The 19660-nt window shown below is 41.9% G+C and overlaps 1 protein-coding gene across 1 annotated transcript; it reads left to right on the top strand.

Annotated features, from left to right (window-relative positions):
- Positions 1-522: 522 nt before the first annotated feature.
- On the top strand, positions 523-4963 carry LOC142960584 (uncharacterized). Its single transcript, XM_076102492.1, has 16 exons — positions 523-545; positions 625-680; positions 763-914; positions 1115-1387; positions 1469-1537; positions 1625-1795; positions 1867-1963; positions 2047-2255; positions 2400-2759; positions 2851-2965; positions 3048-3253; positions 3358-3475; positions 3559-3731; positions 3821-3900; positions 3986-4104; positions 4189-4963. Exons 1-16 carry the CDS (start codon positions 523-525, stop codon positions 4338-4340), a joined length of 2373 nt encoding a protein of 790 aa, XP_075958607.1. The 3' UTR covers positions 4341-4963.
- Positions 4964-19660: the final 14697 nt, after the last annotated feature.

Raw genomic sequence — 19660 nt, 5'->3', positions numbered from 1 at the left:
AGAAAAAAAAGTAAACCAGCTTACCTCCATGTAGTTTTCCTCAAAGGTAATTTCTCTGGGAGACCAGGTCTTGTTCAGAGCATTGCTGTCCTTTCCTTCATGTGTTGCAATAAGGTTGAAGTTAAATGAGAAGACCTGAAAAAGACCAGCACAAGCTTTAGTGAACCACTTGCTCGGTGTATATTCTGGCCAAACAGGCATCAAGTGGCTGCCGTCTCCTGCACCAGCTTTTATAAGTCGGTTTATTCACCAACCAATCAGAGGCCTTCAGTCTTTACAGCCACATGTGTATCTCGTTAGCAATCAAGCTCACGTTCAATCGGTTGCAGGTGATGAGGATGGGGTTGCCTTTCAGCCTTAATGGATAAGGACACTTATAAAAGCTGTTGCAGCAGACAGCAGAGACATAGTGCCACCCCAGCCAGGATATACACGAAGCAAGTGGTTCACCTTAGCGCGTGTTGGTTGGCAGGTGTAGTTTTCTAGCAGCTAGCTTTAAACTCTGCCAACACATCCATTGCGATGGCTTTTGTGTTCTGCTTTGGGTAAGTATTTTTTTGTGGCAACCTACAGTCTATTAAGCTTTATTTTTGCATGCAGGAGACACGTGCTGTTGTCTTGCAGTGTTTCCTTACTCCTGTCTGTGTGGTCCACTGCAACATGTTCTGGCATCCCCGAAGGTAACTGAAATATTTGGCTCGTTGATCCACAATAACTAATGGAACCTCCATATTTTGACCGTCACTTTTTTTGTGCACACAGGAGCTCTTCATATGGAGTGTCGTGATCGTTACTTCGTGCTAGCCGTTGATCTCTCCTTTACTGGGGATGAACCTCTCTTTGAGGCCGTTGGTAAGTCCTGCACAGCTTCATCATGCGGGGCCATCACTGTCTGGAACGGGATAACATGTGCTGTGAGGGAATTAAGCATCTATGAAATCAGTTTAGTCTCTAGTTAAAAATCTATCCTTTCTATGCTTTAATAAGAACAGGTTTGGACATATTAAGCTGCCTTGCTCATGTAATTGTCTTCCAGATGGGACGGGTGTGTACGCCATCACTAGGTGGTATGCAGCTCAGTGTGGCTACAGCATCAGACTTCTCCCTCTACTAGGCCACGTGGAGCTCCGAGCCTCTTACTTCAGCTGTCACACTGACAACAAGGTGCGTACAACTTGCATATGAAACTTTTTTTATTTTTTACTATTACTGTACAGACGAGGTGTTTTTTACTCTGCTCTTTCAGGATGATGAGGTCTTCTTGTTTAACTTCAACCTGACTGTGACGCGTGAAGGACGGGAGGACAGCTATGCCCTGCACAAGAGCTGTTCTCCCTCTCTCCCCTGGTCTCCCAGAGAAATTACCTGTGAGGAAAACTACATGGAGGTAAGCTGGCTTTCTTTTTTCCTCTTTACATTTTCCTCATTTAATAGTTTCAGATGTTTACAAATTCTGACTTCTTCCCAGGTGTCTGTGAGGAGTGAAGTCGCCTGTCCCGCTCGGACAGTAAAGGATGACTGGAGTGCTCTTAAACCTGTATGTTTAAAAATGCCAACTAAATGTCGCATTCTGTGCAGTATAGTGTCACCTTGTTTGTTTTTGAGACTTTAAATCCCTTCCCAGGCACATAGCTCCACCACCTCAGACTGGCAGGTGACGTTTCAGAGAAATGAGGAGCAGTTGCCGCCCATGGCCCTCTCTGATGCTCGCAAGAAGGGCTACGCGTTTGGCGTGACCGATGGCAGGCTGGTGTTTCGTACTCCGTACGGGCAACCTGAATCATTCAGCACTGAGGTAAACCACTGATGCATGAATCTGTCTTGTGAAGTTGAGTTAAAGCAGGTTTTTAATGAGTCTTTCTCCAGGTGAATGGCGTTCCAGTAGAGGAGGTCCATGCAACGCTGTTCTCCAGACAAAGCTGGGTTGTCCTCATGGTCGACCTGGTGACTGCTTGCTCCATGTGTCAGTATTACAATATATTCTGCTGTGGCTTATTCTCCCCTTGCTGGATGAGCAAAGCTCTAATAAAAGTGTAACGTCCACAGATGAAGGATCTTATGATGACAGCGGCTACATGGTGTGGCAAACTCCTGAGGTGCCGTACCGGAGTCTTTACGGAACACAACTAAACATTGGTCTCAATGGTGAACTTGTGGCGCAGCCAGTTGCAGAGGACAGACACTTTGTTGTGCGGAACATTAACGCCACAGTCCAGATAAGCGTCCCCTTAACTGCTGAAGGAGGATACAGGAAGGTCAGAACACACTTAGGAGTAGATGTTGTCATAGTGGACAAAGACATTAAACTCTATATAACAATCTAACTTAAAACCAGGAGCATCAGAATTTTTGGGCATGTTTTACCTGTTCTCTAAGTATTCTCCCTGCGTCTGTTTCAGAGCTTCGTGCTTGGCGATCTCTTTGAGATTTATGTGTTTCATCTCTACTTGGAGCAAATCCTGGCGGATGAGGATCGCGTAGAAACCAGAGTACGATTCCAAAGGACTCTGTCCACTCCCCTGCTGCCACACCCCGTTTTCACTGAAAACCAAACGGTTGCTGACGAACTCTCATTCACGGTCTACCTCGGAGACGTCCCTGAAGACATGGAGTTGGTTGCCGTTTATTTGAATGGAGACGAATTTACAGTTCAATTTATGAACACGAGAAGCCACAATATCACTAAAGTTGTTCACCCCAACAACACTCTTGGTTACATTCTGAAGGTGCCTTTTGATGACCCTGTTGTCCTGCTGCAGGTAAAGACTCTTCTTTCAGAAGAACGACTAAAGTCTTGCAACTGTCATGTGAGCGCAAAACATCATTTCATATTTTTTTTTTTTCTCTTAGTTCTCTGACGATGCAGTTCTTCACTATGAGCTGAACATCAACTACACACTGACAATCCTGCCTGAAAACGAGCCTTTTTACCACCTGACATCAGTCATGGCATTCATTGATGCCTGTAAGTCTCTAACCTTTATTTTTAGACTTTGCCAATCCTACTTGTGCATGAAGAAAAGTAATCGTTGTTTTGTGTTTGACAGCTCCTCCAGCCTTTGATGCCGTCTGTTCTAAGTCTGGCATCAGCTTCAGTCGGGACCACCGGCCTTATGACTCCCTCTGGGAGATCAGTATCGGCTCAGACCTGCTGACACCAGAGCTGGCAGCTAAACACGGCTACATCATGAGCAACGATAGCCAGAGTCTGCGGCTAATGGTGCCGCTATTCTCTCACGGCTACAAGTACAACGTGAGTTGACTCATTAAACGCATCTTCTTGTGTCCTTAAGACGATTTGAACATGGCGATGAATGACTAGGCTGCATTGTGTTTTTTTTTTTTTTTTTTTTATAGGGAGTTAGTTTGAAGGGCTTCTGTGGCACCTTCAAGATCCTCATGCGGGATCATGAGACATCAGAGGTCGCGAGCTCAACCATCAAGAGTTGTCTGTTCTCTACTAATGAACTCATTTGTAAGGACATCCTGTTACTTACTTCGAGAGCAAGTGGGGATCTCTGTATAGCTGATAAAATTCTCGAACACCTCTTTCTCTAGTGTGTTCGACTCTAGGGAGGTTGACTGTGGTTGCTGACATGTCTCTGGCCATCCCAAGCGGAGTACTTCCTACAACATTCAACATGGTCGACAAATTCTGTGGAGCCAAAGAGAAGGACGGCACCAGGGCTCTGTTCTCTTTTCCAATCAACACCTGTGGCACCACCATCGAGGTACTGCTGCTACAGATTTAAAACCAACGTTGCTATTGGACCAAACGGATGACAAATCTAAATTTGTCTTTTGCCTTTTTTCTTTTTAGCTCAGCATGGGAAATGTGACTTATCAAAATGAGATTTTCTATAGCGGGAGCAGTCGGGTACACACTGATGCTGTTGAGAGGTATGTGTCGCAATACAGTGTTAAATTGTAAAGAAATGCTGTACCGCACAAGAAGAGAGATATTTAATTGTTGTCTCTCTTACAGGGTGATGGTACAGTGCACATATCCACTGGTTAGTCTTCATCGCCTCTTCACAACGTTTAGGTTTGAGTCTGACACAGCTGGTATCGGCAGCATCATCCACACTGCACAGCCCATATCAGGTACAGTAGTTTGTTCACTTGTTGGGAAATGACAGTTATCACTAATTTTGGATTTGGCTCATTTCTCATCTTTCTGTGCTGTAGATATGCAGAGTCTCACCATCAAGCCTACTGCAGCGCTTCAAACGACACCTGCTATTCCAGCTGGCTTACGCATGCATGCTGACCACCCCTCTACTCGCTACATCAAAGTTCCTAGTTTTCACAAACTTGCCAGTGTTGTGAAGAGAAAGTGAGAGCTTTTTATCATTTAAAACCTCTATTACTGCACTATGGTGTCACTATGTTAAATGTCTTGACCTCTCTTCACAGGAGCACAAGGATCCAAGCAAAGTAAATCCTGCCCTAATTTGAAGGAAGTGTAATTTTTAAATGGAAATTTTTTTATCTAATAAAGCTGTTTTCTTAAATTGTCTGTTAAATACTTGTCCAACTTCTACAGACATGCATTTAGACACAGGAAGTTGTCAAACTGCGAGGGTTGTAAGGAGTATTAGATTTGTGTTAAAGCTGGCTAGTGAGGTAGACCTGTTACTGCACACTTTTTTTTTTTTTTAAAGAAACAATGTTATGCTTTACCACTCTCATAGGGGAAATAAAGCACTACTTAACCAAATTATCACATCGCTAAAGTAACGAAAAGCCCTGCAGAAATTACTCCGGAGTAGTTAAACATGGCGTCACCTTAAGGGTCGGCAACAACTAAAACAACCTCGCAGAAGCAAATTATTTTCAATACAGGAAATGTCTCTGAGTGGAGTAATTCTACTGGTACTTCTCGCCATCTGAATATTACGTCCCCCTCCGTACGTGTAGGCCTGGTGTATATTTGGACAATGCACTTGACTCACCAGGGACATGAGGAACAACTCAACTTTTTAGCATGACATTTAGGAACAATTAATGAAATAAATGTGATTCTGATTCGTAGTTTTGGGCAATCTTGAAGGTTTTTCTGACTTTTCAAGTGAGGTAACATATATCTGTGACTGGCTGTGGCCAAAATAATGTTACTTAAAAAGTTGAGTGAGGTTTGTTTTAGATTAATGTAGCCAACTTTTGAAAGACAATATTTGTCACTTGCGGTTTGTAAATGCAACATTGAAGGTCGGCCCCCGGCTGATCGACACCAGAGGAGCATGCCCCTGACCACGGTTAGGGTGCTCGTCAGCGGGTGAAGGCCAACCCAAGATTCACTCATTTTTTGGAACGAGCTATTTATTTTTGTGCTGTGTCCATTTCTGTGGCTTCCTCCTGGATGCATGCTTAAGATCTGGCAAATGGTCGCTACATAGTTGCCAAGAAACAGCCTGAACACAGCAAAATGCAGACAGAGGGCAGGGTCTCTGCAGATACAGACACTACCACACACTTCTAGTGGGTCATAAGTGATGATTGAGAGGGACATTTGTTTGTCTACACACAGAATCTTACTCATTCTGCTTTTGTAGTCCCAATGAAACGGAAGTTATAGCGTCTCTAGCTTCTGTTACGGTTTCAAATGAAGCATTTACACTAACTAGTCCAATGAAAAAACCTTGGGTGACTAGCTAGCCACGTCTTGCATGTAAATGGATCGTAGTAGCTAAAAGACTAATACGATGAGATATGGAGAAGATGTGTATTTCGAAATAAGTGAGCAAAAAATGTTTGTCCTCCAAAACAATGCGACGGAGTTCTAATTCATTCAAGGGAAACTTTTCAACCCTGTTTGTTATTCACTGCACGGTTAATACATGCAGACAAACGTCCACCAGACAGCCTGCAGAGGTTTGCCAGCGGGTGAGCAGGGAGCTCAAGCGCTGTAGCAGCATGGAGGGAGGCACTACTCTAACAGCAGGTGAGCATAGTCTGTGTGTGGAGTTGACGGTCCTTTTCACTCGGTATGCTAACCTCTAAGCCTGCCCACTTTTTAATGGTCCAATTAAATGAGAAGGATTTGATTCATGTCCTTTTTGTGACTGTACACCCTTCAACTATTCCGTACTCTGTGAAACATGTCACAGTACAGAAGCTAAAGATGCTCTAACTTCCGTTTCACTGAGGCTTTGAGTTGCCCATTTGTATTGCATTGTGAGTGAAATATCAGTTGCTCCAGGCATTGGCTAGCTAACAATATGTTGCTGCCTCTCCAAAGCAGGGGAGACACTGAGATTTTTGACATCGTCGTGATGCAATAGAGGTGTATAAAATGAATGAGTGTTGTATTTGTGTGAAAGCAGAAATCTCAGTTTTGAAGACGTCCAAATGTCTGCAAATATATCTGCATGACTCCCCAGTAGAAGGGCGAAGTGTGTTGTTGGCCTGAACACTTGAGTGACAGGAACGTCACAACTGACAGCCTGGTTTGTGACAAGGCACAAGTCTGGCGGATCTGTTCTGTCAGGACATTGTCTTCATACCATCAACGTCCTGTAATACGATCAGTCTGTCTCAGCAGGAGGCTCTCTCTCATCTCAGTCTTGTGACATGATAATGATATGGCATGACAAACCAACCTGCTCTCACTCCCAACTCCCCAACAGTCTGTATGCGACGCACAAGGCTTTCAACCAACTCTAATTCACAGTCATGCAATTCACGATATCCATACTATCAGAATATCTAGAAAATTTGAAGAAGAAAAATATTGAACTTTGTCAACTGTTTGTTTTGTCTCTTTTTCGGCAAACGAAAGTCAAAGTCCGAGTGCAGGGAGATGCAGAGCAAAACGGTATCATATCATATCTTATCATGTGTATAATTAACATATCAATCAATCTACACTTCTACTTGGTAGGTATGTATATTTCATTGTACTACAATTCCTCAGTATAAATATAAATATAGTTATTTTTCTTCAACAGAATGAGTCGTAACATCTTAGCTCAAAAGTCCCCTTAACACTTAAAGAATGAACTTTCATGCTCAAGTTATGGTTGTTTTAGAATAAATTACAATAAGCATGTTGGGGTTTTGCAAAAAAAGAAAATGTATGCAAGGGTAAGCATCTCGTTTAAACATGTCACGACATTGTTTTAAGGAAATGTAGAAAGAAGTGCTATAATGATGTATAGCCACTCTGTTCTCAATCCCAACAGTGTGAGATGCACCGGGCTTTCAGCTTACTCCAAGAAAATCTGCATAGAGCGGGCGGGATGGGAGGATGGACCGATTAAAACAAACACACTTTCACTCAGCATTGACTTATTTTGTCACGTGAGTCGTTAGTGACATGACTCGTCAAATGAGTCGTTAAGCAGTCAAGTTAATGTCAACCATGCTCTTTTCCTAACCCTAATTAAGTAGTTTTGTTGCCTGAACCTAAGCCCAATTCTCTTCTTCTTCTCTGTTGGTTCAACAAGTTGTTATCGATCTATGTGGGACAGAGGAGAAGGCAGAGACCAAGCCATAAAAGAGAAATAAAGATTACTTTCTAACTTAGACAGATGTACTGTATTATTAAAAATCCTGTCCCAGTATGCACATAGCTGCCCCTGATGTTTTCTGAACATGGCCTAATACTGTCATCTTACTCACTTCTACCCCTGTGCTTTCACTTCCTCCTCTATTTCTCCTCAGCAAAAATCCATTAAACTCACCACCTCTCCTTTCTTTAACTTGACACATTTTCTGCCCTGTCATCTCCTCTTCTACAGCTCTAACCTCCTCGACCTCCCAGTCCCTCCTCTCCTCTCGCCCCTTCTTTATCTCCCCTCCCCTGACTCCCTAATCCTTTGCAGTATTACGCTACATAAACATTAATACCATATCTTTATGTAACAGAAACCCTGTTAAATCTGCTGACTGATGTCTTTATGTGGAGCAGCAAACCAGCAGGCACAAAACGCTCATCCTTCACTTCAGCCTCATTAGCTGCATATGGTTGGCAAACGGTTAGTGTTTTTCTGATCAGTTCTTCTGTGCTGGAAAATTGTTACTGTTGTGGCAAAAGTAAAGATTCAAATTACATTTATTTAAGAATTTTGTCTTTAGAGCTTAAGTTTAATTGTTCAGTCAGTCAAGATTTTGTAGTTTTGACTGTTTTTTGGCAACGTCTGGTTTTAAGGATGCTGCTTTAGATTTTTTTCTTTTTCTGACCGGTAGCCAACCCTTGTTAATCGAAGGGTGCTGTGGTTGAGGTGCCTAACAAGCTGCCCAGCTGTAACAATTGCTTGATACCAACTGCAGAGTATGCTCAAAACAAGCAACTGTGCACAGTTTACCCCCTTGGAGAGTTAGCAGACATTATGTTTTACGTGCATGGTCATGGACACATGCAGCTACTGTCCCTGCAAACATTCATTGAGCTAAGAGGTTGTCATGGTCTGCAGGCAGGCTTTTTACAAATGAGCCTCGATCTGATTGGACTAAACCCAGTAAGCTTGAGGAGGTAATGTTTGACTGCAGTAAGAACAAAACTTAAATTTCCTGCATTCTGATGAATTTTATGCGGAAAAATGTATTTATTTATATTAAGGAAAATTCAGGCAGCAGATTACTTAACCTGCAGCATGCTCCCAAGAGCTCATTTTTTGACATGCAGTGCCGTGTCGCCAAAATATTATTTTACAATGATGCACAGTGTCGTCTAGTGGTTTTGATATTAGACTAGTCAACATTTCTGTGAAACCCCTGGTATACGGAAAGTAATTATTTAATCCAGGTGTGCAACATTTAAAGTAACAAGGTAGAGTGAATAGAGGCTGGCCATCACCAAATCATCATTCAGAAGGCCACATCCTTTGGAAGGGACAGTCTGATGTGGAATCTGAATGTCCTTGGTGGAAATGACCCAGATGCTCTTGCGTTATGACGGCAAAAAACTTCCTCTTAATATAAAGTGACTGTGACATTGGTCTGGCATGAACATGTGTCCTCTTGCACATTAAACCATGGTGCCAAGGTCAGACTGTCAGCTGTGTGTGTGGGTATGCGACTGCATGTCTGTATCTATTTGTTCGTCTAATTTGTAGCCTGTGTGGGAAAACATAAGTCATTACCAGCCTGTGTGTGTGTGTGTGTGTGTGTGTGTGTGCGCGTGTGGGGTGGGTGGGTGTGTGCGTGCGTGTGTGATTGAGTGTAAGCCGACAGACATGACTGAGGGGAATACTAAACAGGGCGCCACACAGCACCATGACTGACAGAGGAAGATAAGGGCAAAGAGACATACATGGAAAGACAGACAGAAAGTCAGAGACAGGGATGCACCGGACAGAGAGAAACATGGCAAGAGAGCAATTGAGTAGGTTGATACCTCCAAGATAACACAATTAATTGGGTCTTGGCCTCAAAACAAGAACTTCAGCAGGAAGCTCCACTCATAGATGGATCACTGGGAAAAGTGGGCGAGTTCCCAGGAACCTGAGCCAATGCGGGGTCTTTGGCCTTAAGCTTCTTTATTATCTTTTTTTGTATAAAGTATTTTTGTTTTGAAAATACAGTATGATTACGAAATTGTTCTTGTAAATCAGCCAATTAAATCATGTTATGTCGTAGTGACAACTTGACTAGAGTGATCGTACGTAGCTGTGGCTCTGTACTTCATTTGATGTTCATTCGTTCACGTTTTATTGTTAGTGGTTTTATTTAAATTAAGGTGTGTCACATCTAAAGATATACTTTGCTGCACATGGCATGTATGAAACTACCACAAAGGCCAAAAATGGCAGTAATTTAACATGTCACAATAACAAATACACTTTCAAGTAAAATACATGTAACTGTGTGGTTGTGGGTTGCCTTGTGCTATTGTCCAGTGCTCATGTACTATTTGCGTGTGTAGGTAGGGGTCTGTGGGGTGTTTGTTTTCCAGGGACCCTGGACATGGTAATCCGTCTGTGGCTCCACTGTGTGCCGGCGGCCGGAGAGAAACTGTAGAGTGACAGCAGTGTCTGTATGCGGCTGCATGACGTGGAGCTCACCGCCTGCTTCTCAGTAGCCAACATTGACACCCCGCTGCTGGTGGCCAAGGCCGTATTGCTGGGCCCGCTGGAGGGAAGGGAGGCACGGGAGAACCAGAACCAGGACGCTGCGGGACAGACTGTCAGACCCTACTGCAGTGAAATGAGATGTTTTCAAAGGGAATTCTGGCAGCTACACATCATAAAGGTATGAGGACGTAGTGCACTTGGAAACACTACCACTTCTGTCCACAGGTTCTGCCAAAATCAACACAAAACGAAGATTAACTTAAAGTAATTTTAATCAAAGTTAATCAGACAGATGGATTATTACAACAAGGCAGAATTCATGACTGCAACAAATATAATAGCCATTCAGTCAATGGGATATGTTTAAGCTAGGTGGAAGCTCATCTCCCAATATGGAACTGGTACATCCTCTGGGAAGCATGAATGTACTCAGGCACTCTGCCAATCCATCTGTCCATTCATTTTCAGCCGCTTATCTTGGTTTGTGCTTTGGTAGCAGCAGACTAAGCAAGGACCCCCAGACATCCTTCTCTCCAGCCACATCCACTAGCTCTCTCTGGGGGATGCCGAGGTATTGCAAGGCCAGATGCGATATTTAATCCCTCTATCTTGTTCTAGGGCTGCCCTGGGATATCCTCTCTCTTGGACATACCCAGAATACCTCCCGATGGGGTCATTGTGAGTGGTACAAAATGCAAATAAATCATATTTCATGAGTGTAGGATAATTTCAGATCCAGAATGAATGCTACTGTTTGTAATAAACAATGTCCCACTGGATCAATTACTCCCTAAATTCTGCGGAGATTTCGCTGTTCTTAAACCATCACATGGAGGCCCTGCAGCCAACAGGGGCTGCGCCCATCAGTGCTGTCAGCCAATAAAAGATAAATAGGCATGGTTTTATTTGTGTGCGTAAGAGAACAGGAACTACACGGGATAATTGGCTTGGGGAATACAGATGTCTATGTGTGTGGGTGTGTTGAACAGACTCGCCATTGTTTTACAATGCTTCAGTCGATTTCACAAATCGATACACAGTTAAATTCCATTATTTACTTCCCAACATTGAAGAGAAAACATTTGAAAGCACGCCCACACGCCCACTCACAGACACACGCACACTTCTCACTCACTGAACCAGTTAGAATCTATCATGAATGTTGCTGTGTGCGCTATGCCAACGCATTCTCACTCCCAACTAGTCAAATACTGACGCTTGGTCAGTGGTCCTACACTTACTATATACTATGATGCTCTAGGTAACCCTCTAGCATTGGTTTTGGACGCGTCAAGGACGGCGTCAATTCTGTTACTAAGTATGAATAGAGGAAAGGTTCGGGTTAAAAGCTCACAGCAAATGTTAAGTAAGTAAGTTGGTAAGATGTATTGCTAAAGCGCTTTTCACAGACAAAAGTCACAAAGTGCTTAACAGGAGCGGTATTTCAAACATAAATAACACAATGTGACCATACAAGGGCCAATAATTTACAAGAACAGATTGTAAAACATGAAACCTATTTATGAAGGCACAATAAACAAAGAATACACAATTAAAACAGATTAAAAGCAGGCCTAGCAATTTTACCCAAACGCCAGTCTAAACAGGTATGTCCTACATGCATTCACAACCTTGGTGCTACTGCCTCAAAAGCTCGCTCACCACAGGTCTTAAGGCGAGTGCGTGGGACCGACAGATAATTGAACACGTTTGACCTGAGAGCGCGGGCGGATGAATAAGTGAGAAGTAGTTGAGCCACATATGCAGGAGTCTGACCGTGTAGTGCTCTGTAAGTGAGAGTAAGAATGTTAAGGTGGATCCTATATGCTACAGGGAGCCAGTGAAGAGATCAGAGTGTGGGGGTGATGTGAGACCGTCTATTTGTCCTATAGTGAGTAATCTGGCGGCAGCATTCTGGATTACCTGCAAAAGGTTAAGAAAAATGCATTACAATAATCAATGCGAGAAGATCATCATCTCTAAATCAGCTGTCGATAATACAGATCTCAGTCTACTGATATTTCTTAGGTGGAAGAAACGAGATCTAGACAGCTGCTTAACATGGGGGTAAAACGACATGGATTGATCAAATATTACCCCGATTACGCAGGTTGTACTGGGCAGCAGAGGAGAGCGGACCAATACTCTTTTGGATCATCTTATTTCCATTGAGTTGTAAGCAGTTTTCTACCGTCCAGTCTTTAATAGCATTGACACAGTCTAGGAGCCTACTAGACAATTTGATAGCCTCACTGGGTTTGAAGGAAAGATAAGGCCAGATTTTTTGAATTATCCCTCAGTTTACAGCAAAAGGATACCTGCTTTATCACGTTGTGGGTAAACATCTGCCAAGCGGCGCACCATTAATGTAGAGCAGGAGCAAAAGCTATTTATGTGTTAAAGGAAATAAACAAATCAAATTACTCTGAAAGCATCCAGGACAATCAAAATCAGTTCAACACGGTTGTCCCTGCCCCCCTTCTGTTCTGCCTGTTTATTAATCCCCTCAAATAACAGCAGCATAATGAATGACTGCCTTGTGTTCTATCAGGATGTTTAATTTAGATGCAAATTGTCAGGAAGGAGAAAGGAAATAAATGCCCAGAGGAAACACTTAAATATCAGAAACGACACCCACGTCGTGGATAAAAGAGGGAGGGCCATACAGGAGAGACGTGTTTAATGGATAATTTTTATTAAACTGGACTTCGAATCACGTTTAGGTAAGAAGCGTGACTGAGCTGTAAATGTCTGCAGGCAGACGGAGCGGGGGGGAAGAGAGGGATGGAGAAAGAAATGACAGAGAAAAACTGAGGATGGTAAGAAATGGAGAGGCAGAGAAAGAACTGAGACAACTGCAGACAGAATGAAGTGACACAGCGAAGAAATGAGAGAAAAATAACTGCGATGTCAAGACACAATACTACAAGAGAACAGGATGAACAGATGTATGTCCTTTTAAAATGTCTCCAAGTTTTACAGAAGACATCAAAAAGAAAACAGTGGACAAAGAATGTCAGAAAAAAGCATATAATAAAGAACAAAAAACAAGAAAACACGTTTTATTTTTAAACTGGACCAATGCTATATTCAAGCCCATATAACAGATGTAATCATGTGTGAGGGAGACAACAAAGCATTTCCCTCCTCCCGTAATTTATCTCCTTTTTATACTGCTGCTGAGCTGTGCTTCCCTTCGTTTTTTTATTGTGCTGCAGCTCAGCAGGGAGAAGACTGACAGAGAAAAGAAAAGAAATTACAGAGAACAATATTGAAATAGAATAAATCATAGGAAAGAAACTCCGTCGACAGAAATTAATTATCTCACTTCCTAAAAAGAATGAGAGAAACCCACTTTAACTCCGTAAGGAATTCCACAGCAAGTTGTTGATTGAAAAGTTCAAATTTAAACATCTTCATTATCGAGAAATATTGTTATTTCACATTATCTTAAGTTGCTTAAACATTATATATTTTGGCTGGTAATGTTGATTTTGTCACCGGAATTTATTGGACAAATCCGGTTACTCTGCAGCATCACCGCGGTGAAAGGACAAAAGAAGGCAAAAATAAGTAGAATAGACAACAGCAAATAAAGCAAATAAAACTGTCTTGGATAACAGGAAAGGAGAGAAAATATTGACAAGATGATTGTTCAATAAACTAAAGGAAAGGAAGACAGAAACGGCCAATGAATAGGAGATGGTGCCAAGGTTAACTGAGGGGAGAGAGGGAATGACAGACAGGAAATTAAAGGTGTTGACAATCATATTGGGAGTGATGAAACAGCAAGAGCGTAGCCACTGATGAGATTTTAAAAGAAAAGCTCCTTCAGATAAGCTTAAAAGGAGGATTGGTTATTAATCCAGGGCAATAAGAAAGTCCATGACATTTATTGTCTCTGCGGAGGATTTATTTGACACTGGCCTGTTGGAAGACAGATTTTTAATTTCAGCATCTAATCATGCATGTAAGAATAGGGTATCAGGTATCATAGACAGGACGTAAAGGTCCTCATTTTAGATTTTTACTAAATTGCAATCAATACAAGCAGGTCAGTTTAAAACAACACATTTCACTTGGACTTTTTGTTGACATTGTAGTTTATAACATGAGAAGGTGCTCACAAATGCACCAATAGTTTTGGTCTCCAAGAAATTACATTAAAATACAGTGGAAACCACTTATAGTGATTAAGGTTATAGCGATCAACCATTTATATGGATCATAAAGCTTGGGGCAGAATCATTTCTATACAAACACTGTGATTATGATTATGTCATACTGTCTTAGGCATAGTTACCCAATTGCTTGTCTTTTTTGGCCTCATATGGAATCCAGCCTTCAACTGCAAGCGAACGGCACCCATCGCTTTGGTCCATGTCCCCTCCATGTTTGCGATCAAGGAGCCCTAATAATGGGGCGCCATTCATTTGCATGCACCTCCTTCACTGCAATGATATACAGCCGGTCATGAAAACGACAAAGCCGCACCCTCAGCTAAAAGAACAACTGGCACAGAGCCAGTAAATAGCAAAGCCGTCATAACCTTGTATTCATCTAATAAATATATAAATGTCCAATAGTTGGTTATCTGGATGAAAAAAAAACGGTTATAATAATCATCCGCTTATTGAGATCAATTTGACCCAGACAGTCGTGATATCACTGACAGTTTACACTGTAAATACATGTTCATATCCAATATCACTGTCATTATGTTCACGGTTAATGGTTTTTTTCAAGTGAATAACGTGATTAATTTTTGTATCACACGGAAGTTATTGGCAGGTCAGGGCTGTTGTTGGCTGTAAAGAGTGTAGGAGGTTTACACTGTAGAGTAGACCAGAGTTTAAATTGTAAGTCTGAGGTGTGTTTAGGTTTAGGAAACAAAAGATACAAACCCATCGACCTCCACAGCCTTACTTTCAGCCTCACTAAGTGTACCTCCTGCACCGGTATTGAACATTGGCAGTAAATGGTAAGATTCGGAATTGCCCAACATACAGTATGTGTTGCGTCTCGTGGAAACACAGGATAAACGGGCGTTAATTGCAATACCCAAACAGCAATATAGGTGTAGAAAAACAGGCTTTACTTAAAGAATCCGGTTTGGTTCACAGGTAGGCAGTACAGGCAAACGAATCAGGCAGGCATGAGGCTAAAAACATGGTCAAGAAAAAAACAGGCTGAGATATCAAAATTAGGAACAAGAACACTCGAAAAATCGCTGGAATGTAAGACACAGAGGACTAAGACGAACTGGCACAGAGAAGGGGGAACAGGGTTTAAGTACACTGGGGAGGTGAAGGCAATTAGACACAGGTGGATTCAATCAGGGGCAGGGCATTACAGTGGCAGGAAAACACACAAAGGCAAGAAGTGAGGTGAAGTGCAATGAATCTGCAATGAAAGGAGACGGGAGTACAACTAAATAAAACAGGAAATACTGAAATGACAAAAATAAAGGAACTTAACTAGGAAACAGGACGAGACATGACAAACAGAGGCGCTGCACAGAAAAAAAGAAGGGAAGACCACAAAGACAGGAAGTCAAACAAACACGGGACATGAGAGGCAGGGATCTTCAAAATAAAACAGGAAACAAACTTAACCAAAACCAAGATCATAACAGTATGAATTGGTAGAGACACTGAGCTGTGTCACATGATTTTCTCGGACTTTACCGGACAAAAACATAATGCACCAGTCAGTGCACAAACACTGACTGTTGCTTCATGGATTCTGGGCTGCTGAGGCTGCAAAGGATACCGAAAAAAAACTGGTTTAATTAAAAATAATCTGTTTTGAAACCATGAATCTGAACTTAATAGGTCATTCAACCCCTCCAACCCCAAGCAGTCATTTAATGCTCTTTGCAGTAAAATGCTTCTTATTACCCACTTGTATTGTTTTTCTATATTGGACATCTATCCCAATATGCTCACTCTTCCCTTGTGAGGTGTGCCTAATATCCAATTAGTTGTTAAGATCTCAGATCTGCTACTCTGGGTATGAAGTCAGGCAGCAATTACCTCTCTGGGCTGCGAGGCTTCACCTTCCCACCCTGTCCCTCTCTGTTGTCGCAAACAAACGCCGTGTTATTTTCTCAGCAGAAACTGATAGCCATGTTTCACGGCAGAGGATCAGGGATGTATAATGGTGGCAATTAAATCCGCTCTTCTTTCCCTTGTGTTCGATGATGGTCGGTCAACAGAAAGCAATTATTTGACATTCACATGGGAGCACTAGTGAAGACTTAATGCATCTGCAACACCAGCCATGCTGCTACAACACTGATCAACTGTGTTATTTAGAGACGTATTACGATGTTGTGAAGATTGCATGGAACACAGTGTCCAGAACAGAACATTTGGTGGAAAGGTTGTTTTTTTTCAGCTAACGGCTGAATAATTGGATAATGTTGCTCCGTGTTAAAGCTAGGGTTTGTAATCTGGAGAAACTAGCAGGAGTACGCTGGATTCTAGAAAAAATACCCAACTGAAAAACCCATCCCAGTGTTGCCAACTCTTTAGCTAGCAGCACTATCGCCAAAGGTTTTCACCATATTAACATCTGTGAAGCTAACAGCTTATGGGAGACTCACAGTGAATGCACATGCAGGCAGAGGCAGGTAGCCTTATTACAGTGACTGTCACAGATGCCAGATTTGATTTTTTTTGTTTTGTTGTTGAAGCATTTGATTTCTTGATTGCTGTCACAATGTAATGAGAAATTCAACAAATGTAAAAAAAAAAAAAATGTTTTTGAATAAGATTGCCAGCTTTTCTACAAAATAATACAAAATAATCATAATAACTTGTCACAGCTCTACTCCTTCTCTCCTGTCACTCTATCTCTCACTCACCTAATCAGCTCATTCAGGGCCCCTGTTAGTCACACCCACCTCATCAGCTCAATCACTCTCACCTGCTCACTCTGCGGCACCTACTATTTAGACCCCAGTCTCTCACACACACTCACTGCCAGATCGTGATCCGCATTATGCCAGACTTTCCCGCATTTACCCGCCGACCCTGCCGGTTTGGACTTCTCTGCCCCGGTGAACGACTCAGCCTTCTGTCCCCGACAACGAGATTCTGCCTCTGCTTCCTCTGGCTGCCTTCTCCCCTGATATCTTGGCATTCCACCGAGTGGATTTCTACACGTGTGCAGATCCAAAACTGTTTGCCTGTTGTGTGTTCAGCCTCGAATAAAGTTTCGTTCCAACTATTCCGTGTGTCCGTCGTACTGCTTCTGGGTCCTTACCATACCTGTTACATAACTACAATATGAATAATGGGAAACAACATTTCAGTAACAATTACATAAACAACATGACTATTGCATCATATCCCCAGATTCCACACACACACACACACACACACACACACACACACACACACACACACACCAGATAGAATGGCATTTGAATGCAGCAAATCACTGCAGCAAATCACTTGCATGTGATATTTGTCGTGTGTGTGTGTGTGGTCTGAGGGTAGCTGTTGGCCTCACTTACTCGTCACCTCATTAGGAGAAACAGGCCGAAAGATGAAGACTGTTATCTTACCAAGGCCTCAGTAAGAGAAGAAGAACTAACCATATGTTTACCTAATTGACCACTGCTGTTTGCCACATGAGTCCCATTTGCAGCCAATTACATCAGTTAGACTTTGTTTTGCAACACTTCTTATTTGGAATTTGATGACACTGCAGGTGAAGTTGCTCCTGCTTTCCATGTTTTCTGGATAACAGATGTACTGTTTGACTAAGTCATAGTTTCTGTTCCAGTCCGCTGGGTATACAGTACAGACAATACGTATTTTGACAGTGATGCATCTCTCACCTTTTGTCCAGCATAAAGGATTTAAAATGAAAGGGTGAGTTTGAGGTCAAGGTGCTAACATTCAGCCAGAAGGGTCCTTTGTTTTTGGGCCTGTGAGTCTGCTTGTTTGTATTGTTAGCCGTTGTGCAATGATATGTGCTATTCTTTTTAAGGGGCAACATCTAGTGTGTAACCTGTATGAACTGAAAATAAAATAATTGAAAGGACAACTCAGTGGGACCACAGATTTAATCATACACCCAAACTAGCCAAGACATCTGTTTATATTGTTCTCTAATACATTTTGGTCCACTTCAATATGAATAGGGCTGGTTAAAACTCCTGAATTTACTTGTGATAGTTAAAAAGAAATTCTTAGGACCACCTTCCCAAATAAATTAGAAAAAAACCCATAACCTGACAAGAAAGGAGAAAAAATAAACTGCTGTAAATATGTGTTCTACCGCTGTCAGATTTAATGACCAAAATAAACATTCTGCTTACCCTCAACCGTCACTGCTAGATGGTTTTAAAAAAAACATGATTCCAGTATATACAGGACTTCGATACCCATGATGGTCGCACAAAAAGGGTCGATTGCAGGTATTGTTTGACTGATACTACTTGATACTGGGCTATTTCGGTAACTTCAGTCCTTCATCTGTTTCTAGACAGGCACTGTATTGAAGAAAATATACTTGGAGCGTAAAAATACACTTGGGGTCGCATTTATGGGCATATAACATGAGCCGTTATGTGTCCTGTGTTGACCGCTGGATTGAATAAAATAAGTTTTAGGTTTTTCTTTTCCAACACACGTGACACTGACAGCTGACTAGCTGTGAGACTCCCATCATTCATCTTTGACTTTGTCAATCTTTCCCACTGTAAACATCCGCACAGACCATTAATGGCCTTGACCACCTTTGGAGCCAGTTATGAGCAATCCTCTCCAATGTGCTTCAGCTGCACTCTTTCATCTCCTTTTCAACCTCAACATCCCCTCTCCATCTATTCTTCCCACCTGATGTTTACTCTGCTCTTCAGACCGGTTTGTACTTTTGCTTTATTTTCTGTATTGCAACATAGTGCATGGCAGCTATTTTCTCCAAACCAATAAGAGTCTGACTATGTCAGCACCTACAGCACACAATACTGTATCCTTGAACCCCCAGAATCATAAAAACTCACGAGGAGACGTCATACTGTTGCAGTGCTTTACATGGAAAGCTGTTTCGAATCATGGAAAGTAAATTCACTCATGTAATCATTTTTCTTGAATGACAAATGGGTTTATTGTTTCAAGTGTCATAATTATAATCATTTGACAGTATTTAGAACTTACTTAGACAAAAGTAACAGATGTGTCTTTAGTCCCTTTACAGTAATAACAAGCTAATGCGGTCACACTGTGTGTTACAGTTTATCAAAATGGGATTGTTATATTGTGATTCAGGTTTCCGCCCAGATCATTGTAGTATTAAAAAGATTATTTTGTAAGCATAAGTTGTTTGAACACAGCATTAAGGATCATTTATGCACTGAATGTAGGTCTCTTTTGTGGGATTTTCTTTACGTTTTTATGTTGGTTTTTATCTTTACCGTTTTCCTTTTTTCGTTACTTGTGGTGCCCGTGTAAATCTTTTACACTGCTATTGCGGCCAGGACCCCTTTCGTAAATGAGATTCAATTTTACAATATGTATTATATCTAATGAATGATCTTAGATTAGGTTAGCACTTCCAATGCTGTTATGATGTTACTGTGTTCGCCAGAGATAAACTGGAGGCCGATGATCAAAATGGAGAGGTGGGGT

Source organism: Anarhichas minor, unplaced genomic scaffold (assembly GCF_050575085.1).
Source record: "Anarhichas minor isolate MPS153535 unplaced genomic scaffold, ASM5057508v1 ptg000003l, whole genome shotgun sequence".
In the NCBI taxonomy this organism is placed as follows: domain Eukaryota; kingdom Metazoa; phylum Chordata; class Actinopteri; order Perciformes; family Anarhichadidae; genus Anarhichas; species Anarhichas minor.
Note: the sequence above shows the minus strand (reverse complement) of the source record. Positions and strands in the feature narration are given on the sequence as shown.

Excerpts from the sequence above, each read along its gene's own strand:
- LOC142960584 (XM_076102492.1), top strand. The coding sequence starts at position 523 with ATGGCTTTTGTGTTCTGCTTTGG. Across the intron at positions 546-624 it reads GCTTTTGTGTTCTGCTTTGG|TGTTTCCTTACTCCTGTCTG; the intron begins GTAAGTATTTTT and ends GTTGTCTTGCAG. Across the intron at positions 1,388-1,468 it reads GTGAGGAAAACTACATGGAG|GTGTCTGTGAGGAGTGAAGT; the intron begins GTAAGCTGGCTT and ends ACTTCTTCCCAG.